Here is a 25,789-nt window from a genome sequence, read left to right on the forward strand (position 1 = left end):
CGGCGAGAGGGCAGGTGGGTTCTTGCCTCCCAATTAATCACTGCTTTCACTTTCTGAGCGGCACCCCGCTGGCTGGAATGGGGGCGGTGAGGGGACAGGGCTGAGCCAGACTCCCAGGGGACCAGTAGGAGGCACTCAGCCCCAGGAAGAGCTTCTTGGTAATAGCCAAGCCCCTTCCTCTGGGGCCCTGGGGAGGATTAGTGCTTGGGCAATTCCGGCAGCTCCCCAGGCCGAGGTAAAGGCTCCAGGACACAGATGTGCCTGCAGCTGGGAGGGGTGCTCCTTGGCTCAGAGCCCTCCTGTCTGTCTGCCTCCCCAGGTCCTTCTCAGCCTCCAGCTGGGCTGTCCCCAAGCTGAGCTGAGTCTCTTCTCCTCCGATCTCCACCTCCGCCCGGACACCCGCCATGGGGACAGCCGCCAGGAGGAAGCCACACCTGCTGCTGGTAGCCGCTGTGGCCCTTGTCTCCTCTTCAGGTAAGAGGACTCATCTGGGCTTTGCAGCCCAGCAGGCGTGATTATAGTGTTATATCCTTGCTATGATTTGGGTGATGATTACAGAAATCATTGGCTCTGCATTGTGGGAGCAACTAGATTTCCAAGGCCGTTTCCTTGCTAAAATTTCCCATGTGTAGATCTTACCTTCCCTCTGAATTTAGGAGGAGAGGGAATGTCTTTGCCATATTATAGATGAAGGAAGAATAACCCAGAGAGGGTAAGTGGCTTGCCCTGGGTCACACAGCAAGATGATGGCATGTCAGAGCTCCACAATATCACCCAGAGTTGTAGCCCCAAAGGCTGCACTGTCCGATATGGAAGGTCATAGCCACATGGGACTACTACACCTCAGATTCAATTCCATTTTTAAAATAATTTCTAGCCAGCGCAGTGGCTTGTGCCTGCAAATCCCAGCACTTTGGGAGGCTGAGGCGGGCGGATCACCTGAGGTCGGGAGTTTGAGACCAGCCTGACCTACATGGAGAAATCCCGTCTCTACTAAAAATACAAAATCGGCTGGGTGTGATGGTGCACGCCTGTCATCCCAGCTACTCGGGAAGCTGAGGCAGGAGAATCGCTTGAACCCAGGAGGCAGAGGCTGTGGTGAGCCAAGATCACGCCATTGCACTCTGGCCTGGGCAACAAGAGTGAAACTCTGTCTCAAAATAAATAAATAAATAAAATAAAAAATAAACATAATTACCTCAGGTGTGGGATGAAATGTGCACTAGCCACATTTCAAATGTTCGACAGCCATATTGGATAGCACAGAGCATAGAACATTTCCATCACTGCAGGGCGTTCTCCCAGTCAGGGCTCTGTAGTCCTCTGACAGGAGCAGACAGTGGTCAATCCCACAAAACCCTGTAAGGGTTTCTTAAGACAACCCTGCATCCCAGGAAACAGACCGAGTGTAGAACAGGATGTGGGAAAAGATGCTGCAGGGGAGGGAGCCCAGGTTCTCCTCTGGCAGGGAGGGTCCAGCTTGGAGAAGAGGCAGGGGGAGGCTGGCAAAAGGGGAAAGAGAGGGTAAGGAGGGCAGGCAGAGAGGCACAGGCCGGCTGGACTCTGGAGAGCATGGCAGATCAGAGAAGCCAGGCAGCTGGCCTGTTCTTGGGCAGGAAGGAGGTCCCCAGCCGCCTCCTGCTCTAAGAGATCTGCTGGACACACTGGTTGGCCTCTGCCTTGACTGTCAGCTCAGATCAATAGATGCTTCTTTTCTCCTTAAACACCTCTGTGGGACCATCCATGGTCCTTCTGGAGTTCTAAGCACCTCAGGTTCCACCTCCCCACCCCACACCCCCTGCAAGGCTACAGCTGGTGCATTTCAGGTCCTTTGTCTCATGAGGGAAGGACTCCACTGGCATACTTTCCAACGTTCTTATTCTGTCTTGACTGCTTCCCAATCCTGCAGCTAAGTCAGTGAGGCTGCTGGGAAACAGGGCTCACTCAGAGTAGGAGGGGGGCCCCCAGGCCCCCAGGCCTCGCTACCTGTCCCAGGGTCCACCAGACTGGGAAGAGCTGCTGGGGTGGGGAGCCTCAATTGCACAGAGCGGAGACGCCCATCCAAGAAGGAGCAGAGGGGAGGTGCCTGGGATCCTAACGTCCCCTCCCTCAGGGACACCTCCATGCTGGATCCACACCATCTGAGGCAAGGGGTCCTCTGACCCAGAGACACACGATGCCAGTGGCCAAGGGGCTGGAATCTGGTCTGCCACCTCCCAGAGCTCCAGAGAGAGACAGGAGTGGCAAATCTCATCGCTGGCCCCCACCCGTCCCGGGAAGGTGCCTCAGCTCTGGGCTTTTCTCGCTGGAAAGAAAAAGCTATATCCTTGGGATATAGCTTTGGATTCCTGGCACTCTGGTGCAAGGAGAGACATCAAGGCTCCCCCTCCACCTTCTCATCACTCTACCTCCCTTCCTCTGCAAGGTTTCTGACGCCGGTGTTTGCAGGAAGAGTTACCAGGAAGGGCATCAGAAAAAAGTCAGAGAGGATGTGGAGCAAGAATAAGGAAGGGCTGGCCTTGCTGGGAGAGCCTGTTTTGTTGTTGTTGTTTGTTGTATTTTTGTTTGCTTGTTTTTGAGACAGAGTCTCACTCTGTCCCCCAGGCTGGAGTGCAATGGCACGATCTCGGTTCACTGCAACCTCCACTTCCTGGGTTCAAGCAAGTCTCCTGCCTCAGCCTGGGATTATAGGCACTCGCCACCACACCTGGCTAATTTTCGAATTTTTTGTAGACATGGAGTTTCACCATGTTGGCCAGGTTGGTCTCAAACCCCTGACCTCAGGTGATCTGCCTGCCTCGGCCTCCCAAAGTGCTGGGATTACAGACAGAGAGTGTGTTTTTGCGTGTGCATGTGTAAGCACACACACGAGAAGGCACATGTGTGGGTGGGTGTGTACATAGCTGAGGAGGCAAGTGTGGGGTGTGAGGGTGTGTGTGTGGATGTGGATGGCAGAGAGGCTAGAGGTATGAGTGACGTGTCTGCATGGGGGTGCTGCTACACTGGGGATCATGAATGTGTCTAGACAGTCTCACAGCACAGTGCGACCAGCTCTCACACCCCAGCTGCCCTGCAGAATGCCCAGAGGCATTTTTTCTTTTATTTTCTTTTCTTTTTTTTTGAGATAAAGTCTTGCCTGTTGCCCAGGCTGGAGTGCAGTGGCGTAATCTCAGCTCACTTCAACCTCCACCTCCCGGGTTCAAGCAATTCTCCTGCCTCAGCCCCTGCCTCACCCCCAGCCTCCTGAGTAGCTGGGACCACAGGCGCCTGCTACCACGCCCGGCTAATTTTTGTCTTTTTAGTAGAGATGGGGTTTCACCATGTTGGCCAGGCTGGTCTCAAACTCCTGACCTCAGGTGATGCACCCACCTCAGCCTCCCAAAGTGCTGGGATTACAGGCCTGAGCCACCACACCTAGCCCAGAGGCATTTTCTAAGCCTTGGATTCCCGAGCCTCACTCCAAAAGATTCTGACTCCTTATCTGTGAGATGGAGCAGGGCCTCTGCTGGTTCCAATGGGAAACAGAGGTCAAGAGTCAGGGACACTGGGGTTAAGAATGCTGGTGGTGGGGTCAGCCTGGCCAAGATCTAAACCCCCAGATCTGCTCCTTCTCGCTGAGGGATCTGGGGCAAGTTATCGAAGCTTTCTAGCTCTCAGTTTCCACATCAGGACAATAAGAAGATGGTAATACCTATCTTGTAAAGAGGTTATGAGAAGGAAATGTGGAGCATGGTATTGGATAAACAGCACTCCATCAACAGCACCTATTTTTATTCTTATGAATGCAGGGATTATATATAAATGTCTCCATGGCCATCTATAGCTGTGTGGGGTCGGGGGGATGAATGTGTGCGTAAATGTGTGTATCTGGCCATTCGAGGAGCTTAGGGAGATGCATATGTACGAATGTGTGTGTGATATGAGTGCACATATAAGAAAATGTGTGGCAGTGAGAGATGGGAGGGGTGTGTATGTGAGTATTTGGCTGAGTGGAAGGCTGAGAGCAGAGGAGAAAGGTTTCTTGGGAAGAAAGAGTCTGAATGCATCAGCATGCCCTGAGCCCACTCAGCCACCCCCATCACCCAGAGTTCCTGGAAGCTGCTATTGTACTAGGTGGTTCCCAGCAGCCCGGCTGCCCCCCAGCCCCTCCTTTGCCTCCCCTCCCAGCAGTGCCAGCTGGGGCAGGGGTTCCTACCCTACACCACCATCATTAACTTGGGATTAAGCTGGGCTCCCCAGCCGAGATGAAGCCATCACCGCCCTCCGCCTCCACCTCTGAGGCCTGGGGCGGCAGTGAGGGAGAATGGCACGAGGGATGCCTGCACCGGGCCATTTCTGGGAGCCCTGCCTCCTACCTCATTCTGAGAGCTGCTTAGCAGCGGCTCTCTCTCCCAGGAGACCAGGGCTGGGCCTCAGCTGCAGCATGGGGCCACCCCCTGCCCCTGGAAGAGGACTGACGGCTGGATGCACTGGGAAAGGAGCTAATTGGTTAATGGGGATCCCTTTCCCCAGGACCCACCAAGGAAGGCCTGAAATCAGCTGTGTTAAGAGGTAGAAGCCAATTAGGGATGGCCTGGCTCCCACCTGACACCACAGAGGCAAAACAGACTGGCCCCACCAGTCAGCAGAAAGCCCACCCAGCCCTGTCAGCACAATGGTGCATGAAGAGAGGGGGTCTGCCCCATTTGCCTGTGTGGTACCCATTGGTCCAGCAAGCTCAGGAGGAATCGATCTGTCTGTGCCACAGACACACTGGGTGACCATGGGCAAGTCACTCCCTTCTCTGGACACTTCTTGAATTGTGATACTGGAATTGCATAAAACTGCCACCAAAGCAAACTGCCCACCCTCCACCCACCATAAGGCCATCCTTCTCCTCCAAGTCCCCACCCCACCCCACCCCACACGTGGCTCCAGCAGACATCAGCGGAGCACACTCTCCGTGCCTGCCACCTTCCGAGGGTTTGTCTGGCCGAATCCTCACACAGACCCTGGGAGGTGAATTCGTATGCTTTTCATTTTACAGGTGAAGACACTGAGGCTCAGAAAGGTTCTATAACTTTTCTAAGGTCCCACGGCTAGTAGAGGGCCAGCCTAGTCCCCAAGCCCAGGCCTCATTGGTCCTCATTGCCCCGGTAGGGGTATTAGACTCCAGGGACACACATCGTCTCTGTATGTTTGTGGTTGGTGACGTCTGCACCTCACACCCTGCAGATCAGTTTTTCTGGAAGGCTCCCTTGAAGGCCCCCGGGGAGGTAGGACCGCCTCCATGGCGAGGCCCCGCATCTTGAATGTTAGCTGCTCTTAAGGCGTTTGCCACCTTGCATGGTCAGTTTCTGTCTCCCTCCTGGGACTGCAAGCCCCTTGAAGAAGAGGGACTGTGTCTTCATCATTTTTACAAGCCAGTCTCTAGCCCAGTGCTGGGGACAGAGCAGGCGCTCAACACCTGAGTGTAGGATGGGTGCTTGACTAAACTAATATGACCAGATGGGGCCTGCCCAGCCTATTTAAATTAAATTTTAAATTAATTCAAATAATATAAAATGTAAAATGTCGTCCCTCTGTCGCAATAGCCACATGTCAAGTTCTCAGCAGTCCCACGTGGCGAGTGGTTACCGCACTGAACAGTGCAGAAAATGGAACATTCCAGCATCACAGAAAGTTTTACTGGACAGCACAGTCCAAGAGGCCAGGCTCCAGCCAGGCTCAGGCTCTGAGGCCTCTGGTGGTGTCATCACCTGCAGCCTGGAGTTCAGCCCTGAGATCCCCAGCCACCTTCGGGCCTGTCTTTGAAGACCAGCCCCTCAGTGTGCTATTCCCAGAGGAGTCCACGGAGGAGCAGGTGTTGCTGGCGTGCCGCGCCCGGGCCAGCCCTCCAGCCACCTATCGGTAAGGCCTTTGCAGTGGGTGCTGGGAGCATTCCCCCACATCGGCCCTGCCACCAGGCAGGACTCAGAGGTCCTCTTCCTCCATCCACTGCTGCAGGTGGAAGATGAATGGCACCGAGATGAAGTTGGAGCCAGGTTCCCGTCACCAGCTGGTGGGGGGCAACCTCGTCATCATGAACCCCACCAAGGCCCAGGATGCCGGTGTCTACCAGTGCCTGGCCTCCAACCCCGTGGGCACCGTCGTCAGCAGGGAAGCTGTCCTCCGCTTTGGCTGTGAGACCCTTGGGGGACCAAGACACTTTGGGAGAGGGGGAGAGAGGGCTAGGAGAAAGAACCCGGAAAGAACAAGTGACACCCTCAAGCCAGGCCTTCCTGACCTCATGTGACATGCCATAGTGAACTGCTGCTTCTCTGTGAAGGATGAGTCGGGAAGGGGGCTCCCAGGCCAGGGGGACAGTACCTGAGCCCCTGGTCTCTGCCTCCAGTTCTGCAGGAATTCTCCAAGGAGGAGCGAGACCCAGTGAAAACTCATGAAGGCTGGGGGGTGATGTTACCCTGTAACCCACCTGCCCACTACCCAGGTGAGTCCAGACCTTGGGCCAGGATTAGAGAGGGCACAGGAAAGGCTTCCAGATGCTTAGCAGAGGAAGGATGGAATAAACGGTGACCTCTGGAGATGACCCTTAGAAGCACCCATCCCTGGGGTCCTAATTTTCAATGCTCTGTGTTTCCTTTATGGGTCTGTCATTGTCCATCTCTGTGCCCTGCTTCTGCCTCCAAACTAGGTGGTCCCTGAGGGCTACCATCCCTGGCAGACTTAATGCTCCCTGAAGGCAGGAATAAGGTCACTTCTTCCCTCTAGGTCTCCCCTTAGCCCCCATTCAGAGCATGGTGGGCGGCTCTCAGGACAGGGCTTGCAGAACCCACCAGCATGCTGGAGCCCCACCCAGAGTGGCCCTGTTAGCCCAGCACGCCCTGGTTTCCTCCAACTCCTCACATCCTAGGCTTGTCCTACCGCTGGCTCCTCAACGAGTTCCCCAACTTCATCCCGACGGACGGGCGCCACTTCGTGTCCCAGACCACAGGGAACTTGTACATTGCCCGAACCAACGCCTCGGACCTGGGCAACTACTCCTGCTTGGCCACCAGCCACATGGATTTCTCCACCAAAAGCGTCTTCAGCAAGTTTGCTCAGCTCAACCTGGCTGCTGAAGGTCAGGCCCGGCCAGGCATGGCTGGAGGGAGGGAGCGGGAAGGGTCAGCGGCATTGAGAAAAGGGTTTTTCCCTTGGAAATTGGAAGATCAGTGCGCAGAGCACTGATTCCAGGGCCTGGACTCCCAGATCCTCCTGCTTCAAATCCTCAGGCCCTTGCCCCAGGCCCCAAGGGGAAAGGGAGTCTTCTGAGACTCCACACAGCTGTCCAGACAGAGTTGGCTCTGAAAGGTACTGAAATCTCAAGCACAGGAGCACCTGACCTGGAGTCAGCCTCATCTGACCTGTAAAACCCGTCTCTCCCCAGACACCCGGCTCTTTGCACCCAGCATCAAGGCCCGGTTCCCAGCAGAGACCTACGCGCTGGTGGGGCAGCAGGTCACGCTGGAGTGCTTCGCCTTTGGGAAGTGAGTGGGAAGAGGGAGGGGGGCCAGGGCACAGCCTCGTGGGGGCACAAGTGACCCCAGGGTGAGGGCAGGCAGAGTCGGGGCTCACTCATCTTGGTGTCCCTCATAGGGTCTAGCAAAGTACTGGGTGCACAGTGGGTGTCGACCAGCACTCACTGGACACTAACTCTCTGGGTGAGGCATGGCGTGTGCCAGGGGCCTTCCATGTCCTGGATTCCTTCGTCCTCCAGCAGTGCATGGCAGGCTCAGACAGCCTGAGTAACACCCGGGGCTGGAGGCAGGCAGCACAGTGTACAGCCTCCAACCCAGTCTGTCTCATTCAAATCCCAGTTCTGCCACGCACTGGCTGGGAGATGTTGGGTAAACTGCCTAACCTCTCCATGCCTCAGTTTCTTTATGGCGGCGATAATAGTACCTACCTCATAGGTTGTTATGAGGATTAAATGAGTTCATATATGTGAGGTGCTTAAAACTGCCCAGAATTTAGTTAAGTGTTCCATGAATGTTAAGAGTGATGTATTTGAGAATCACAACTGAAAGCGTTCTCTTTCTTGCGCTCCCAGAAAAAGGATTTGCTGGAACAGGGCTAAGCAAGTAGTAGGTGCTCAATAAATGTTTGTAGAATGAAAGAAAGAATGTGATTTGTACTTCGGCCCCCTCCTCCCTCAACTGTCTCCCATGGTTACCTGGGATAACCTTTGCCTTGTGGGAAGTTTTGGGCTGCCAGAAAATCCACATGAAAACACATGGGAGAGGAATATATGAAACCATTAAACTGACACCTCAGTCCGTTTTACTGCACAGATTACTAATAACTAAAGTCCCTTTGAAAAGTAGGGGCAAGGCCTGCCCTGTAGAGGCAACGGAAAAGGGAACCCCTAAAGACCCAGGTCACGGGCCACCATGGCGGAGGGCAGACCCAGGGGCATGGAGACCAGTGCAGGGGAGGGCAGGCAGCTTCAGGGTGCAGACTGTTGGAAGGCCAGCCTCACTGGCTCCAGGGCCAGTGCGCCGAGCCTACTTGGGAGAAGAGCATGAGGATCAGCCAGAAGGCACCCTCCCTCCCTCGGTTCCTCCCAGCCCCAGCATCTCAGGAGGGTCTGAGAGTCTGGGTATGAGGAGCTGCGGGCACTAGAGGGGTAGGCCCAGCTCAGCCCACGCCCTCTGGATTTGTCTCTCCTCCCAGCCCTGTCCCCCGGATCAAGTGGCGCAAAGTGGACGGCTCCCTGTCCCCACAGTGGGCCACGGCTGAGCCCACCCTGCAGATCCCCAGCGTCAGCTTTGAGGATGAGGGCACCTACGAGTGTGAGGCGGAGAACTCCAAGGGCCGAGACACTGTGCAGGGCCGCATCATCGTGCAGGGTACAGAGCTGGGGACACCTTCTCCACCCCTCCCGAACCCCCTTCCCGCTCTCATCCTGATCCCCAAGGAAACAGACCCAAAAGTCAGGAAGGACACTGGGAGGCCCCCTGCATGAGCCCACTTGCCCTAGGACTGCACTGAGCCTGGGACCAGAAGAGGCTAGTGCTGTGGTCAGCTCAGAGCTGCAGTGTCAGGGGTGCAGAAAACACACAGGAGGCTCCAGGATGATTTAAGTTTGTAAACCAGTCACTGGCACAACCACAGAGTGCCAGCTTTCTTGTGCCTCCTTCTTCCTGCCCTGTCCTCTTTGTCCTCTCCGTCCCGGAATGCTGATGGCGCCCTCTGCTGTCTGGCACAGGTACTGCTGCCCTGATTTTCTGTTTCTTTTAATGAGCTGGAAGCTCCTCCTAGCTCATGCCAGGTTTTCTTTCCTCGGCTCCCACAGCTCAGCCTGAGTGGCTCAAAGTGATCTCGGACACAGAGGCTGACATTGGCTCCAACCTGCGATGGGGCTGCGCAGCCGCCGGCAAGCCGCGGCCCACAGTGCGCTGGCTGCGGAACGGGGAGCCTCTGGCCTCCCAGGTAGGAGACATGGGGCTTCCTCCCACACATCGCAATTCTGCTCACCTGCTTCCCTCGCCCCCCAGAACTCCTCCTGCACGACTGGTAGCCCCTCTGGGCTAATTAGGGTGTCACATGGCGGTCCTAGGTGCTTCTTCCCATCCCAGTCCCATGACCACAGGCTGGGCCTGGATCCAGGCACAATTCAGCCACAAAATAAGTGATGAGGTCCTGAGTCGGTCACCTCACCCTTCCAGCTTTGGGGAGGCCTGGGTAATCTGCATCCTCAGATTCCAGGTGGTCCTGGGGTAGGACTAGACACACAAGCCACATCCTCTAGGGATTATCAGCCTAGAGTGTCCACTGTCCCCATCCCTACCAACCCCTCCCTGGGGCTCCAGTGTTCCTGATCCCCTGTGGGCTCTGGGCTCTTCTGCACAGAACCGGGTGGAGGTGCTGGCCGGGGACCTGCGGTTCTCCAAGCTGAGCCTGGAGGACTCAGGCATGTACCAGTGTGTGGCAGAGAATAAGCACGGTACCATCTACGCCAGCGCGGAGCTGGCTGTGCAAGGTAAGGGGCCCAGGGAGGTCCCAAGGACATGCGTAGGGTGGCTTTCGGAGCTCTGAGTTCAGGTGTTTCCAAACACACACACACATACCCTGTGGCAGTTTTCCTTGGTTGTCCAACAGCTTCTACGTAGGAGAACTCAGAGATTTAAGAAAGGAGATAAGCCAGGTGCGGTGGCTCACGCCTGTAATCCCAGCACTTTGGGAGGTGGAGGCGGGCGGATCTCGAGGTCAAGAGATCAAGACCATCCTGGCCAATATGGTGAAACCCTGTCTCAACTAAAAATACAGAAAAAATTAGCTGGGTGTGGTGGCGCACACCTGTAGTCCCAACTACTCGGGAGGCTGAGGTGAGAGAATCGCTTGAACCTGGGAGGCAGAGGTGGCACTGAGCCGAGATTGCACCACTGCACTCCAGTCTGGTGACTGAGTAAGACTCCATCTCAAAAAAAAAAAGAAGATGAGACACAGGGCTGAGAGCTACCAGAGGGCAGGGTCTCTGACTCGTTCCATGTCTGGCACACAGTAAATGTTCGCTGCAGTGAAAAAAATGTAAACCAGATCAGGTCTGTTTAACGCAGCCCCTTCAGCCATGTGAGCTTTGGCAAGTTACTTAGTGTTTCTGTGTTCCAGTTTCTTGATTATAAAATATGGGCAATAATAGTCCTGCCCTCCTGGCTGCTGTGTGGACAGAATGAAATGAGACAGGTACAGCATAAGGACCTGCCCATCAAACAACAGGTGCCTGGGAAATGTCAGCCAGTGCTAGTACTTAGTTGTGTGACTTGAGCTTACTGAGCCTTTGCTTCCTCATCCATTATACAGACACAATGCCACCTATCACATCAAGTTTTAGTGAAGCTTTGCTAAGAAGCATTCATTCATTCCTTAATCGATTCAACCAATATTTATGCAACCCCTCATAGGGGATGAATACGAAAGATGTGGTCTCTGCCTTTAAGTCGCTTATAATCCAGTAGAGGGAAAGGGACAAATAAGCCCAAAATCAAACAATTAAATAATTTCAGCTAGCCATCAAATATAGTATAAAGAAAATCCAGGCAGAGTGCAGTGGCTCATGCCTGTAATCCCAGCACTTTGGGAGGCTGGGGCGGGTGGATCGCCTCGAGCTCAGAAGTTCGAGACCAGCCTGAGCAACATGATGAAACCCCCGTCTCTATGAAAAACACAAAAATCAGCCAGGCTTGGTGGCACACACTTGTAGTCCCAGCTACACGGGAGACTAAGGTAAGAGAATCACTTGAGCCCTGGAGGCAGAGGCTGCAGTGAGCTGAGATTATGCCATTGCACTCCAGCCTGGACAACAGAGCAAGACCCTGTCTTAAAAAAAGAAAAGAAAAGAAAATCCAGTAGAGTGATGGGCGTGAGATGGGCCTGTTAGATGGGGTGGTCGGAGAAGACCTCTCTGAGGAAGTCCCATTTAGGCTGTGACCTGAATGTTAAGGAGCCAGCTGCGTGAAGATGGGGGAATTTCCAGGCAAGATTTACAGCAAGTGCAAAGGTCTGGAGGCAGGAAAAGACTTCACAACTACAAAAGAGAGAGAGAAAAAAAGCTAGGTGGTGGGAACATAATGAATGGGGGCGAGAGTGGAGCAAGATGTGATTGGAAAGGTGGAGACTTATTTGTGAAGAGCCAGATTTCACTGAGTGTGAGTTGAAAAAGCTGTTCATTCCCAGCTGGGTGGAGAAGAGATTGTAAGAGGAACATGCAGAAACAGGAAGACAGATGCAGGGTGTCAGGGATTGTGGGGGAGGGGGTGTTGTCAATAGTCCAGCCAGATTTGATGGCTTAGGCCAGAGAAAAGGGGGCTTGGTTCTGGAAGAGGTGCTGGTAGGATTCATTCATGGGGTGGCCTCAAAGGGCAGGCCAGGTGACGTCTTAATCAAGGGTGACAGTACTTTTCTCTGTGGCTCTGCCCCTTTCCTTCCAGCACTTGCCCCCGACTTTAGGCTGAATCCCGTGAGGCGTCTGATCCCTGCAGCCCGTGGGGGAGAGATCGTCATCCCCTGCCAGCCACGCGCAGCTCCAAAGGCCGTGGTGCTCTGGAGCAAAGGCACGGAAATTTTGGTCAACAGCAGCAGGTACCACCCACACCCCACCCTGCACAGTTCCTGCTCCTCCTCATTCTCCATGGAAGCTAGTTTCCCTCTGGTGACAACAGTCACGGGAGTTGGCCAGTCCCAGGGGACAACGGTCCCTGAGTTGGCCACATCTGCTTTGTCCTTACCACAGAGTGACTGTAACTCCAGATGGCACCTTGGTCATAAGAAACATCAGTCGGTCAGATGAAGGCAAATACACATGCTTTGCTGAGAACTTCATGGGCAAAGCCAACAGCACTGGAATCCTGTCTGTGCGAGGTGAGGGCTGCCGCGTGGGGAGGCCGGGGGCTCAGCCTCCCCGTCATCCTGCTCCTGTGTCCCACATTGCTCCAGTTTGGTGTCGAGGCCACCCCAGGATTTAGTTTGGCTTGAGACCACCCCCGGCCACCTTCGAGACTCTGGTCATGCCTCCCGGCCTGCCACACACTCCTGCAGTCCTGGGCGGCTGGGACATCTGTGGTTCACACCACCTCTTCTCTCTGCCCGGCTGTAGGTCAGAGCCTCTCAGCCTGCCCTGCGGCCTGTGCCTGGGCCCTTTTCCTCCCCCATCCACCCAGGGACCTTGTTTTTCTTGGCAGATGCAACCAAGATCACTCTAGCCCCTTCGAGTGCTGACATCAACGTGGGTGACAACCTGACCCTACAGTGCCATGCCTCCCATGACCCCACCATGGACCTCACCTTCACCTGGACCCTGGATGACTTCCCCATTGATTTTGATAAGCCCGGAGGGCACTACCGGAGAACCAGTGTGGTGAGGCCTATGGCCAGAGCCCCATGGCTTCTCCCTCCTTCCAGATAGACAGAAGCCCCAAAATGTCCTCAGCCATCACCACCGTTAAGTCCCCCACAGCCTAAGCTTCCCCGTTCCCTCAGGCCCATGCATGGCAAGCTCACCCTTGGATGAATAGCCATCCTTCCTGGGTTCCAACCAGGAACCGTGCATTTAGGAATTGTGGGCACCCACCAAGACACTCCCACTACTGCTCTTGTTAGCCTAACCCCAGGGGCAAATGACATTGTTAATTCGGACAGTCATTGACCATCTCCTGAAACAAACTTTGTTGTTTAGTCCCCAGTGGTTCTGAGTGATGAGTAGTGATTCCTCCCATTGAACAGGCAGGAAAACTGAGAAGCAGCGGGGCCCACAGATGTCATGGAGAAGGGGACTCGTGTCCCATGGGCTGCTGCCCGGGTCAGGGCCAGTACTCTGACCTGCTGCCCCTAACTGTCCCCATGTGCAGAAGGAGACCATTGGGGATCTGACCATCCTGAATGCCCAGCTGCGCCATGGGGGGAAGTACGCGTGCATGGCCCAGACGGTAGTGGACAGCGCATCCAAAGAGGCCACAGTCCTGGTCCGAGGTGAGGGGTTTCCCACCTCTACCCCTGCCCCAGCTCCCTTAAAGTCCAGCTGGGCTGTTCTGACCTGCTCATCTCCTCTCCCCTCCTCTCCCTCAAAGCTGTGGGAAGGGCTTCTGGCGGAAGTCCTGTGAGCTGGACATATCCCGTGGTTGTTCACAGGTCCTAAATGAGTAGGACATTTTTCTTCCAAAGCCAACATTTAAAAAACCCACCCCGGTCGGGCGCGGTGGCTCACACCTGTAATCCCAGCACTTTGGGATGCCAAGGCGGGTGGATCACGAGGTCAGGAGTTTGAGACCAGCTTGGGCAATACGGCAAAACCCTGTCTCTACTAAAAAATACAAAAATTAGCTGGGCGTGGTGGTGCATGCCTGGAGTCCCAGCTACTTGGGAGGCTGAGGCATGAGAATCGCTGGAACCCGGGAGGTGGAGGTTGCAGTGAGCGGAGATCACACCACCACATTCCAGCCTGGCGACAGAGCAAGACTCCATCTCAAAAAAAGAAAAGAAAGAAATCCACTCTTAAACACATCCCAAGGCAGGAGTGTTTTACTGAGACCTGAAGTTTTCAAAGCCCAGTGCTGGGAAATCTATGTACCTCTCCATGTGAGCCCTCCACCCTTGAGACACATCCCTTCCACCCTCCAACTGGCACTCACCCTGACTGCCCACGTCCCTTGCCTGCCCTCCTGCCTGGGTGTGTATTCACTGCGCCCTCTGCTGTCCTGTCTTGGTACTGTACCAGCCCAAACCTAGCCTGATGGAGGTTGGCTCAAATTGGAAGCTGCCCAATTCTGACCCACTGTGCTCTGACCTCTTGGTGCAGGTCCGCCAGGACCCCCAGGAGGCGTGGTGGTGAGGAACATTGGCGACACCACCATCCAGCTCAGCTGGAGCCGTGGCTTTGACAACCACAGCCCCATCGCTAAGTACATCCTGCAAGCTCGCACTCCGCCTGCAGGGAAGTGGAAGCAGGTTCGGACCAGTAAGTGTGAGCCCCACCCCGTCAGTGCTGATAAGGCCTGGCTGGGTGTAGGAGGTGGGAAGGGTCAAGGGTTGGGGATCAGGGGTCTGAGGGCTAGGGCTGAGCCTGTAGCTTCCAAGAGGGACATGCTTTGCCCTCTGCCAGCAGGGAGCACGCAGGCAAGCAGGAAGACAGTCGTACAGAAAGTAGGGGAGTGGGGAGAGAGTTGGAGGAGGAGGCGCTCGGTCTGTGCCCTTGAAGAATTGCAGGATTGTTACTGGAGCAATGAAAATATTTGTAGGGGCATGGGGGTGCACACAGCATTAGCAGAGGCACCAAGATAGGGAAATTGACTAGATTTTCAATCATTTCTGAAAGAGATATCGAGAGCTTACTATATGGCAAGTACCGAAGTGAGGGCTGGGTAGAAAGTGGTGATTCAGGCCGATGCCTGCCCTCTGCATTCGGATGAATAAGCGAATGCTGGACTCCCTGGTGCCTTGCAGATCCTGCAAACATCGAGGGCAATGCTGAGACTGCGCAGGTGCTGGGCCTCACCCCCTGGATGGACTATGAGTTCCGGGTCATAGCCAGCAACATTCTGGGCACTGGGGAGCCCAGTGGGCCCTCCAGCAAAATCCGGACAAAGGAAGCAGGTGAGAGTCCTGGGTGTCCCAAAGAATTATCATCAGGGCAGAGACCCTGGCCCTACTTATAGGGAGCACCAAGCCAGCCGCAATTATGCTGGGTTCCAACCCTGCTCACAGGCTTCAGACTCTCACAAAACAGACGAGGAGGGAACGCCAAGTTGGCACCAGGGCCACTGCATGGACAGACCATCTAGTCCAAACTCCTCATTTAAAAACTGGCCACCCTTACAACTGCATGTGAATCTATAATTTTTTTAAGTTTAATTTTTAAAAGTGGAAAAACCAAAGTTCAGAGAAAGGAAGAGTCACATTGGCAGAGCTTGGACTTGAACCCAGGACTATGGGGTGGTAGACAGATGTCCTCCTGGAAGAGTACGCACTACAGAAATTAGTTAATGCTGGCCGGGTGTGGTGGCTCATGCCTGTAATCCCAGCACTTTGGGAGGGCGAGGCGGGTGGATTACCTGAGGTCAGGAGTTTGAGACCAGCCTGGCCAACATGGTGAAACGCTGTTTGTACTAAAAATACAATTAGCAGGGCATAGTGATGCACACCTATAATCCCAGCTACTCAGGAGGCTGAGGCAGGAGAACGGGTTGAATCTGGGAGGTGGTGGTTGCAGTAAGCCAAGATCACACCACTGCACTCCAGCCTGGGTGACAGAGTGAGACTCCATCTCAAAAAAAAAAAAAAAGGAATCAGTTGATGCGGAAGATGTGTGTGTGTGTGTGTGTGTGTGTGTGCGTGCGCGTTTGTGTGTTTTCCATGCAGCGGGTTAGGGAAGCAGCCAGGGTCTCTAAGCCCTTTAGCTCTAAAGCCTTTGGTTTTTTTCGCAGCAGAAGGAATGAATAATCTGCCCACAACACTCAGCAAAAAGCATATGGGTGTCAGAACCTGAATGGGGAAGGAGGGGGAGAAGAGAACACAGGAGAGAATGGGGAGGTACAGGCCCCAGTCAGCATCTGCTGAGAGGCTCCTGCCCATCTCCACGCCATTCACAGGGGAAGGCCTGAAATGAAAGCCCTGGGATCCTGGGACGGGCAGCATAGAATCAGAACCCTGCCTCCCCTCCTCTCACCTTCCCAGACCAGTCACACTGGATGTGTAGTGAGGGTCCACTTTCTTGTCTCCCTGAAACATGTTCTCCTATATGCCCCCGACTGACTCTCCGGGCCGTTTTTCTGGAATCACTCAACATTTTTAGCTGGTCCCTCTCCTGAGTAAGGAATTCAGAGGGAGCACTTTCTTGGATTGATCCCGAACTTCTTGGAGAGTCAAATGTGGAGAAGTGAGGGGACTCCTTTATTCTATTAATAGTATCCCAGGAGCTGAGGAGCACAAAGACAGCTGTGATGCAAAGGAAGGATGATGGGCTTTAAAATCAGAAGGGCTGAGTTCAGATTCTCCTGTGCCACGTATTAGCTGTGTGACTTTAGGCAAGTTGATTAACTACTCTGGGCCTCAGCCCTTCCACCCAGAAAAGGGTAATAATAGCATCCACTTCACAGCATCAAATGACCAATGTGGTTTTTTTCCCTTCTTTCTTTCTTTTCCTGAGACAGAGTCTTGCTCTGTCGCCCAGGCTAGAGTGCAATGGCATGATCTTGGCTCACTGCAACCTCCACCTCCCAGGTTCAAGCAATTCTCCTGCCTCAGCCTCCTGAGTAGCTGGGATCACAGGCATGTACCACCACACCCAGCTAATTTTTTGTATCTTTAGTAGAGATGGGGTTTCACCATGTTGGTCAGGCTGGTCTTGAACTCCTGATCTCGTGATCCACCCACCTCCGCCTCCCATAGTGCTGGGATTACAGGCGTGGCCCCCACTCCCGGCCTCAAATGGCCAGTGTGTTTAAGTGTCTCTTGCAAATTACAGGGCCCTAAACTATTGTCATCAGAAGCAAGTGAAAAATCTCCAACTGCTGGATTCTCCGACGAAATATTTTGACCCCCAGCCAAGTTACTCTCTGCCAAGCTGCAGGAGCTGATGAAATAAACTCTTATTTTAATATCAGCCTTGTTTAATACTAGAGACAATTAGGAGATTAAATCTGCAACAAAAAGAAGAATAGTAATACATCACCCTGGAGCCCAAAAGTAGTTGGTTTTGTTTCTTTGTTTGCATTAACTGCAGTTCTGGGTTATTTTTTCCACTTATTTAAAAGCAAATGGGAGTTGTTCTCTGTGATTTAGTTTAAGCTGACGGAGTTAGGAGGGCAGTGATTATGTGTGCATCATCCGCTCTATGCTAACCACCGTCTTGTTCAATTTCATTCTCATTATGGCCTCTGAGAGAAACATGATTCTCTTCATGGGGAAGAGAATCAGAGACTCAGAAAGGTTAAGTAACTTGCCCAGGGAAACACAGCTAGTAAATGGCGGAGGTGGGATTTGATCTCAGGACTGTGTGACTCCAGAGCCTATGTTCAGCGGCACCATCGGAGGACAAATCCAGGGCCCAGTCGAAGGGGCTCCCCATCTCACGATGCTCTACGGCTGCAGGCTCGGGTCTTTCATTTCTTCCTTGCTCACTAACAAGCCCTATCTGTGTCCCTCGGTGCCTGACAGTCCCCTCGGTGGCACCCTCAGGACTCAGCGGAGGAGGTGGAGCCCCTGGAGAGCTCATTGTCAACTGGACGGTAAGCTGGCAGGGTCAGATGTCCTCTTCCTCCTCCCTGACTCCTCTCAGCTCCCAAAAGGACCACTGCACAGCTCTGACTCAAAAGCAGACAACTTCCTCTGCCCTCTCCCATGCACCCACTGCCCTTCACTCAAATCCATGCTGCAGGCACAGCTGTCCAAGACTGCCACTCTTGGCAAAAGTTGGGTGGGGCCAGGAAATGGGCAGGGACACGTGCCGCGGACCCTCGCCCATGCCACGCTCTTGCCCCTCAGCCCATGTCACGGGAGTACCAGAACGGAGACGGCTTCGGCTACCTGCTGTCCTTCCGCAGGCAGGGCAGCACTCACTGGCAGACCGCCCGGGTGCCCGGTGCCGATGCCCAGTACTTTGTCTACAGCAACGAGAGCGTCCGGCCCTACATGCCCTTTGAGGTCAAGATCCGCAGCTACAACCGCCGCGGGGATGGGCCTGAGAGCCTCACTGCACTCGTGTACTCCGCTGAGGAAGGTGGGCTGCCCCCAGGCCCACCGCTCATCCCTACCCCAGCCGCTCTTCCACAGGGGTGTGGGGTGGGGGAACGTTACTCATCCCCCGGCTCAATTCCATAGGAGGTCAGAGGACACCTGGGTTCCACACCACTGGCCTCACTTCCAGGCCTTGCTACCTTATCTCCCTTCAGGGTCGGGGGAAGGAAAAGGGAGGCTCTCTGGGAAGAGAAGTGGGCCCTGGAGCATTGCCTGTGGGGCTCCCGCTCAGCCTTTGTCCTGGGCCCTGGACTGTCCTCCAAAATCTTAAGCAAAGGCAATCTGGGTCCCGGGCTGCTCTGCAGGACACAGGGGGGCCCTGGGAATCCAAACCCATTCTGTATCGGTCCCCAGAGCCCAAGGTGGCCCCTACCAAGGTCTGGGCCAAAGGGGTCTCATCCTCAGAGATGAACGTGACCTGGGAGCCCGTGCAGCAGGACATGAATGGTATCCTCCTGGGGTACGAGGTGAGCACCAACCTGGGGCTTGGGAGAGGAAGGGGTGCTGGGGACAACTCACAGCTCACTAATCATTCCTCCTGGCGTCCCTGGTTCACTGACATGGCAAACTGAGCATCTAGTCTATGCAGAGCTGTGGATGCAAACTCACTAAGACCCACGGCAGGCTGGGCGCGGTAGTTCACGCCTGTAATCCCAGCACTTTGGGAGGCGGAGGTAGTGGATCGCCTGAGGTGAGGAGTACACCAGCCTGGCCAATGTAGTGAAACCCTGCCTCTACTAAAAATAAACAAATTAGCTGGGTGTGGTGCATGTGCCTGTAGTCCCAGCTACTCAGGAGACTGAGGCAGGAGAATCCCTTGAGTCCAGGAAGCAGAGGCTGCAGTGAGCAGAGATTGTACCACTGCACTCCAGCCTGGGAGACAGAGCGAGACTCCGTCTCAAAAAAAAAAAAAAAAAAAAAAGACCCCATGGCTTATAACATGGGGGGAAGACAGACCCTGGAGGCAGCCTTGAAGTAAATGCTTGGCTAGAACCAGCACTGGAAGCTGGGAGGCCAGGGTAGGAGGAACGGTTCTGGGAAGGGGCGTGGCCTGCCACTTTCATGCCAGAACCATTCAGGCTGGCCTGTCCAGGGCTGCAGAGAACAGCCTGAGCCGCTGTATGTACAGTTGATCATCCTGTCTGGATGGGGAACTCGGGCCCAGCAGCCTGGCCTGAGTCCTGGGCCCACTGAGGACTCCACATAGGGGTACCTGTATAGCAGATGAAAAGTGAGAAGAAGCAAGAGGAAGAGAAAGAAGGACAAGCAAGAAAGAACAGAAGCACCAGGCTGGGTTGGGAGTTCGAGATCAACCTGACCCACATGGAGAAACCCCGTGTCTACTGAAAATACAAAATTAGCCGGGCATGGTGGTTCATGCTTGTAATCCCAGCTACTCAGGAGGCTGAGGCAAGAGAATCACTTGAATCCAGGAGGCAGAGGTTGCGGTGAGCCAAGATTGCACCATTGCACTCCAGCCTGGGCAACAAGAGTGAAATTCTGTCTCAAAAAAAAAAAAAAAAGAACAATCAGGCTGGGCCTACTAGTGATGGCACAAGTTTATTCCAGTAGCGTACTCTAGATTTGAGCACAATAGCTTAGGCAAGCCACAGTGTGGAGATAATTCCAAACTCTGCCCTTGATTTGAAAGCATATTTAGCAGGTCTTCATGCTATGATTACCATTAATATGGGTTTGCATTTATTAGGCAGCCTTCAGATGCTTGCTTGGGGCAGGGGGACTACTTTGCAGTACAAATAAGCAATTCCTATCCCTTAACAGAATGCCCACGGTCTCCCCTCAAGTTAGTGAAATGAGGTGGGTTCCAGCAGGCCATGCTAGGTTGAGCCTGTGCCACCCGCTGCCTCCCTGGCCCATGTGTTGAGCACCTTCCTTGAACTAGGCACTAACAGACAGCAGGGACTCACACCCACATGGTCCTGCTGTCTGGGTGCTCATGATCTAGCGTCCAGGTTCTGAGGCCTGTGACTGAGTCACAGGGACTGGGATGAGCAAGAGAGGAACAGAATGTGGGGGGCCGGGGCAGCCCTGAGTTCCTCGGCTTGACTACTGCCCCTTGGGTGTTGCTGCCTCCTTCAGATCCGCTACTGGAGAGCTGGGGACAAAGAAGCAGCCGCGGACCGAGTGAGGACAGCAGGGCTGGACACCAGTGCCCGAGTCAGCGGCCTGCACCCCAACACCAAGTACCATGTGACAGTGAGGGCCTACAACCGGGCCGGCACTGGGCCTGCCAGCCCCTCTGCCAACGCCACGACCATGAAGCCCCGTGAGTCTGTCTGCCTGGGGTGGGGACAGGGGAATGTGTTGGAGGGTGGATGCCTCTGGGATCACTCTTTCCCCAATGATAAGACAAATGCTCTAGCCCACCAGCCTCAGGGTGGACAGAAATTAGGCAGCTAACCTAATGGAAATAGGGGAATGGAATTCAAGGCCTCTGAAGCGTCTCGTTCTTCTCCAACCTTTGGATTTTCATGGGTTTTGTTTCATGGGCAGGGCGACAGAATGTTTTGGGTGTAACTGCTAGAGGCAAACATCCAGAGAAGGGCTGGCTAAAGGTGAGGGGGTGCGGGGTGCCAGGGAAATGTTTGGACATCCCTCCAATTCTCCCTCTCTGGCAGCTCCTCGGCGACCTCCTGGCAACATCTCCTGGACTTTCTCAAGCTCCAGTCTTAGCATTAAGTGGGACCCTGTGGTCCCTCTCCGAAACGAGTCTGCAGTCACCGGCTATAAGGTGAGGAAGGGATCAGCCAGGCCCAGAAGGAACAGCTCCTCTGTGTTTCCAGTGAACACGGGAAGCAGCGATTTATAGCAAGAGGCATCTGAGTGAGACATAAGCAAAGGGTTTGTGACCGTGAGAGGAATGAAATTCATGAACGATTCTCTTGGTAGCCTGCAGTAGGAACTAATAAAAACAAGCAGACGGTATCGCTGCAGAAAGGCAGAGTTCCCAGGGGCAGTGAGGGACTGGGGGGGTGGAGCATGGGGGTCCTTCTAGCTTAAGGAGTCTACAGAAATGGTTCAGTGACCTGCAAGCTTTCCTCCCACCAGTGAGCAGCTTTGTCAATGGGGAGGAGGGGTGAGGAGGCTGGATCTCAAGGGCCCAGAACCATTGGGGCTCTTCCCAGTACCTAAAGCTGGGGAGGACAGAATGATCAGCCCTGGTGTCAGGAAACTCCACCTGGAAACCTCCTTCCAACAGATGCTGTATCAGAATGACTTACACCTGACTCCCACGCTCCACCTCACGGGCAAGAACTGGATAGAAATCCCAGTCCCTGAAGACATTGGCCATGCCTTGGTACAGATTCGGACCACAGGGCCCGGAGGGGATGGGATCCCAGCAGAAGTTCACATCGTGAGGAACGGAGGTGCCACCCCTCCCCTGTCCTTATCCTCTGAGAGTATCAGGGTCCACCCAGATGCCTAAGGGTATCATTCCCTCCCAGGCCAACTCCAATCTCGATCCCCAAGGGAAAGTGGAAGGCAGGCAGGAAGCAAGTGCAAAGTAGTCCTAGAATTGCCTCGCTACCACCTTTCTACCCACCCCCCAAAACATCCCCGAGGGCCAGGGAAGGGAGCAGGTGCAGAGGGAGGCTGAACACCAACCAGCAGAAGCAAAGGACCAACAAAACACCGTAGGAGTAGGGCTGAGACCACCCAGCTGTCCGCTCCCAGACCTGCAGCTGGCCCTGCGAGTCTCCTTAGGAAAGGTCTCAATCTTGTCACAAGGGTGGGGTTAGGATAGTCCCAGGCCCAGCTGACTCAGCTTGTGCTGGTTTCAGGCACAAGCATGATGGTGGAGAACGCAGCAGTCCGCCCAGCAGCGCACCCTGGCACCATTGTTTCCCACTCCGTGGCGATGCTGATCCTCATAGGCTCCCTGGAGCTCTGATCTCGGCACTCCTCCCTCTGCGCCGCAGCTGGAGGCCACCTCCGATGGACACAGCCATCCGGCCCCTTCCTGCTGCCAAGGTGGCCTGACACTGTGCCAGAGAGTGGCTGGTTTTAAATACCTACTTTAAACAGTGCCCTTTTAGTAGGAGGTACGATATTTTATATTCTGCCACAGGATAGAACCCATGCAAGGATTTTCTTTAAATCGAGAGGCACCAGGCAGTAACTTCCATGATGACTCCGACGCCGATGCCTGAGCCCTCTAGGCTGCCTGAGGGAAGGAACAGGCCCATGGGAAGAAGAGGGTTCTAAAAATGTGTCTTCAACTCAGCAGAGATGGCTCTCTGGGACCCTATGTGGACTCCATCACTTGAGAGCAGTCCTAGGCCCGGCGGGAACACCAGACGTAACAGGCTGAAGAGCTGGGGCGAAGGGCACACCTCATCATCCTTCAGTCTAAGGAGAAGGGCAAGCCCTGGGCCCAAGGACTCTCCTACCTTCTCCTCTTGAGCAGCAGCAAGGACCCTGACGCTGTCCCCAATGACACCCTAGGGGCTCCTGCCTGCCCAGGCGGCTGAGGACCAGTGCCCCAATGCCTGAGTCTGGGAGCCTGAGCCTCTTCAGCTTTGAGGGGGTGATACTCCAGGCTGCTTGGGGTGGGAACTAAAAAGAGTCGAGAGGCCAGGGCCCTTGGTGGAAAGGGGCACCAGCCTCGGTCTGAGAGAGTCACAATCCAGGTGACGTTGCCCTCTAAGCCAACACTGCCAACCTGACCCTATCATCCCCAGAGTGACAGCGCCACTTCAGGTGGCTGAGTGACTAAAGGGCTTGTCTTGGTGGGGTCCCCCACCCCTCCAAGACCCATCCTGCACAGTCCTCCAGGGTTGGCAGGAGATGGCCAATCATGCACCCGGCGCCTCTCCCTCAGCTCGGCCTCCCCGACCTGCAGCCTTGACTCTACTCTCCCAGCACTGACTCACTCCTGCCTGGGAGGGGAACGCAGCATTCATGCTGTGTCTCCTGGAATGGGAGGCTTCTGGGAAGGGCAGAGGATACATGTGGCCCTGCCTGCTCCCAGGTATACCTAGGACCACCTGGCCAGATCCGCTCCCAGAGAGCCTTGGACCGCTTGCATTTCCCCAGAGGAAAAGGGGTTAATAAATGGGCCATCCTTTCTTGAGCTCTGGGTATACTACCAATCACAGAACGTCAGAGCTGGAAGAGGCCTTAGAGTTCAACTTCTCCAAGCCCCTCACTTTACAGATGAGGAAATGGAGGTGGTCCAGAGAGGGTCTGGGATTCCCAAGGTCACACAGCCCGGAAGAGATGGGGCTGGGTTAAGAACTCGAGTCTCCCACCTTTTTGTTCAAGGCTCTTCGTCTACCCAGAGGAAGGAGGCAGTGCTGAATGGCTCTGGCCTAAGAAGGTGGTCAGAGTCAGTGGGGTATGAAAATTCTACTTCAAGGGCGGATTGGTGATCATGGGGACTGGCATGGCTGGGTTCCAGTCCAAGGTGTGGGCAGATTCCAGGAGGCATCCAGTCCTTCTTGGCCTTCCGAGCCTAGCTTCTGCCGAACTTCAGCATGCAGTGCTGACTTAAAGCCCCTGTCCCCCTCACTCTTGCCCCAAGAAAAGAGGCCAAAGCAAGGGCAGATTCCCCAGGCAAGAGCAGCACAACCAGGAAACCCCACAGCCCGTGCTCTGACAGGTGGCCCTTCGCAGGGAGCAGCAGGACAGGCGTCTTGAAGGGCACACGTCCCCAGAAGCTCTGAGCCTGTTTTCTGTAGTTTACAGTTAGAGCTCTATTTTGTTATGGTTTTTTAAACTTTTAAGTCCTGCTCTATTTTTCTGGGCAGGTTTATGTTGATGTTTATCCACTACAATTTTTTAAAAATATAAGCTCACATGCCTTTTCCCTGCCACTACCAAACACCCACCGCACCCCACCCACCCACCCCCCAACCCAGGTCAGCTTTCCTGGAGCTGGCTAATCAAATCTTCCTCACCTCTTCCCAAGCAAGGGTGCTAGGGGCTCAGCTATGGGACCATTCTTCCTGACAGGGAGCCCAAACTTGGCCTAGCATCCCTCCTGGTCCCCCTCTGGCCATGACGTGGCCTGTGCCTGGTTCTCTATCAGAAAGGGATTGCTGAACAAAACTTCCTTCCAAGCTTTAGCCGATTCCTTCCTTATTGCCTCGGGCTGCGTCACAGGAAGCAGGGGACAGGTGTCCAGTTGCTGGGCTGAGGGACGAGCTGGTTTGGCATAGGACCTAACCAGTGAAGCCGGAGCCTGCAGCCCCTAAGCTTGCTTGAGGCCAATGATACTTAACTCACAACTAAGTACCTTAATGCTAATGAGGTCCCCTAAAAAGGGGAGGAAGGCAGACCTGCTGGGAGACCCCGAAGGGGTTTTAACCAGGGAAAACTGAGCCCCAGGAAAACCTAACCACTGTGCAGGTAAAATTTGTTTGGGGGATAAAACTGCTAAGAAAATAGATGTTCCTGCAGCCTGAGACTTCAGGTAGAGTACTAAATAGGTTTAATAGGACAGCAGGTGACCTAAGAACATGCAAGCTTGGAAAATGCAACAGCCTCTTGCTAGAGCAACATGTACATGAACTTGCTTGCAGAAGACTAGATTAGATGCTTCTCAGAGTCCCCTCCTGCCCAGAGGTTCTCTGATTTTTGTGTTCTCTGCTCAGATGGGCTGGCGGAGTTGAGAGGGTGGCTCATTTTCGCTGTGGTCATGAGACCACAGTTCTGAGTTATCTCCTCTCACACATCAAGCCCCAGCAAGGCAGCAAGAGGGACAGCCACAAACAAGTATTTAGCCCACAACTTAGTGGCCAGCAAATGGCTTGGGGAGTAGGGGCAGGAACAACCTGTAAGCACGTCTTCAGGGCCCAGGTGTTCTGCATACATGTGGGCTCCCCGTACAGAGCCCTTTGCCCTGGCTCTGAGGTCCCTGTTGCTCTGACAGGTCCGGGTGTATACCCAGCCTCAGGGGGAGGGGATCTCTTTCCAGATTGAGTTTCAGGGCCCAGTAATGTCAGGTTATCTGCTTTCATTCAGGGCAGTGAATGATACAAATGGTGCCAGGGAATGGCAAGGCCATGGGGGTAGGTGGGGGGTGTCTTTTTCTTTTCATAAAGTAACAACAGGAGAGACTGAGGTTGGACATCAGAAAAAACTTCTGGAATGACCTTCCACATTCCAGGAGGCCCTGGAATAAGAGGCTTCTTTTTTAGGGACCTTTGAGGAATTTTGACAGCTGTTGACAGGGGTTCTAGGATAGGTGAAGCTGTGACTGGAGGGATAGGAGATGCTCCCAGTGTCCATCCAGAGATGAGACTCTTAGAATCAAAGTGTTTGGCCCAGGAAGGGTCTTGGAGATCCCATCTGCTGTGGCCCTGCACCTTAGAGGAGGGCATTAAGGGGACTCACACAGGAATTCTGGTTACAGCCCAGTGCTTAGCCCACCATATGCTGCCTCTTTAGGGCACCCTGAGGACCAGCCAGCCTGTACTCTGGGCAATAGCCCAAGATGGCTGAGAATGTTTGGTTCCCTCTACCTCTCCCCTGCTATAGAGGAATCTTTTCTCTGCCTGGTGTCAGAACGGGACTG

At 54.3% G+C, this 25,789-nt stretch overlaps 1 protein-coding gene across 2 annotated transcripts in view; it reads left to right on the plus strand.

The window, feature by feature from the left end:
- The window catches only part of CNTN2 (contactin 2), a 33,470-nt gene extending 9,357 nt beyond the window's left edge, over positions 1 to 24,113 (plus strand). The window contains exons 2-23 of one of the 2 annotated variants that reach the window (XM_012459357.2): positions 320 to 474; positions 5,574 to 5,889; positions 5,986 to 6,161; positions 6,374 to 6,469; positions 6,893 to 7,102; positions 7,409 to 7,508; positions 8,695 to 8,870; positions 9,317 to 9,453; positions 9,874 to 10,003; positions 11,952 to 12,102; positions 12,254 to 12,381; positions 12,702 to 12,877; positions 13,368 to 13,488; positions 14,315 to 14,473; positions 14,959 to 15,108; positions 17,671 to 17,741; positions 17,998 to 18,232; positions 18,604 to 18,716; positions 20,350 to 20,536; positions 20,889 to 21,001; positions 21,470 to 21,638; positions 22,053 to 24,113. In XM_012459357.2, coding sequence (XP_012314780.1) covers positions 405 to 474; positions 5,574 to 5,889; positions 5,986 to 6,161; positions 6,374 to 6,469; positions 6,893 to 7,102; positions 7,409 to 7,508; positions 8,695 to 8,870; positions 9,317 to 9,453; positions 9,874 to 10,003; positions 11,952 to 12,102; positions 12,254 to 12,381; positions 12,702 to 12,877; positions 13,368 to 13,488; positions 14,315 to 14,473; positions 14,959 to 15,108; positions 17,671 to 17,741; positions 17,998 to 18,232; positions 18,604 to 18,716; positions 20,350 to 20,536; positions 20,889 to 21,001; positions 21,470 to 21,638; positions 22,053 to 22,162 — 3,294 coding nt within the window. In that variant the 5' untranslated portion in view covers positions 320 to 404 and the 3' untranslated portion in view covers positions 22,163 to 24,113. The remainder of the gene's footprint in view (positions 1 to 319; positions 475 to 5,573; positions 5,890 to 5,985; positions 6,162 to 6,373; positions 6,470 to 6,892; positions 7,103 to 7,408; positions 7,509 to 8,694; positions 8,871 to 9,316; positions 9,454 to 9,873; positions 10,004 to 11,951; positions 12,103 to 12,253; positions 12,382 to 12,701; positions 12,878 to 13,367; positions 13,489 to 14,314; positions 14,474 to 14,958; positions 15,109 to 17,670; positions 17,742 to 17,997; positions 18,233 to 18,603; positions 18,717 to 20,349; positions 20,537 to 20,888; positions 21,002 to 21,469; positions 21,639 to 22,052) is intronic. The other variant, XM_012459358.2, reaches the window with a different exon arrangement.
- The last annotated feature ends 1,676 nt before the right edge of the window (positions 24,114 to 25,789 follow it).

This window comes from Aotus nancymaae, unplaced genomic scaffold (assembly GCF_030222135.1).
Source record: "Aotus nancymaae isolate 86718 unplaced genomic scaffold, 86718_ANA_hifiasm-v0.15.2.pri h1tg000039l, whole genome shotgun sequence".
NCBI lineage: Eukaryota > Metazoa > Chordata > Mammalia > Primates > Aotidae > Aotus > Aotus nancymaae.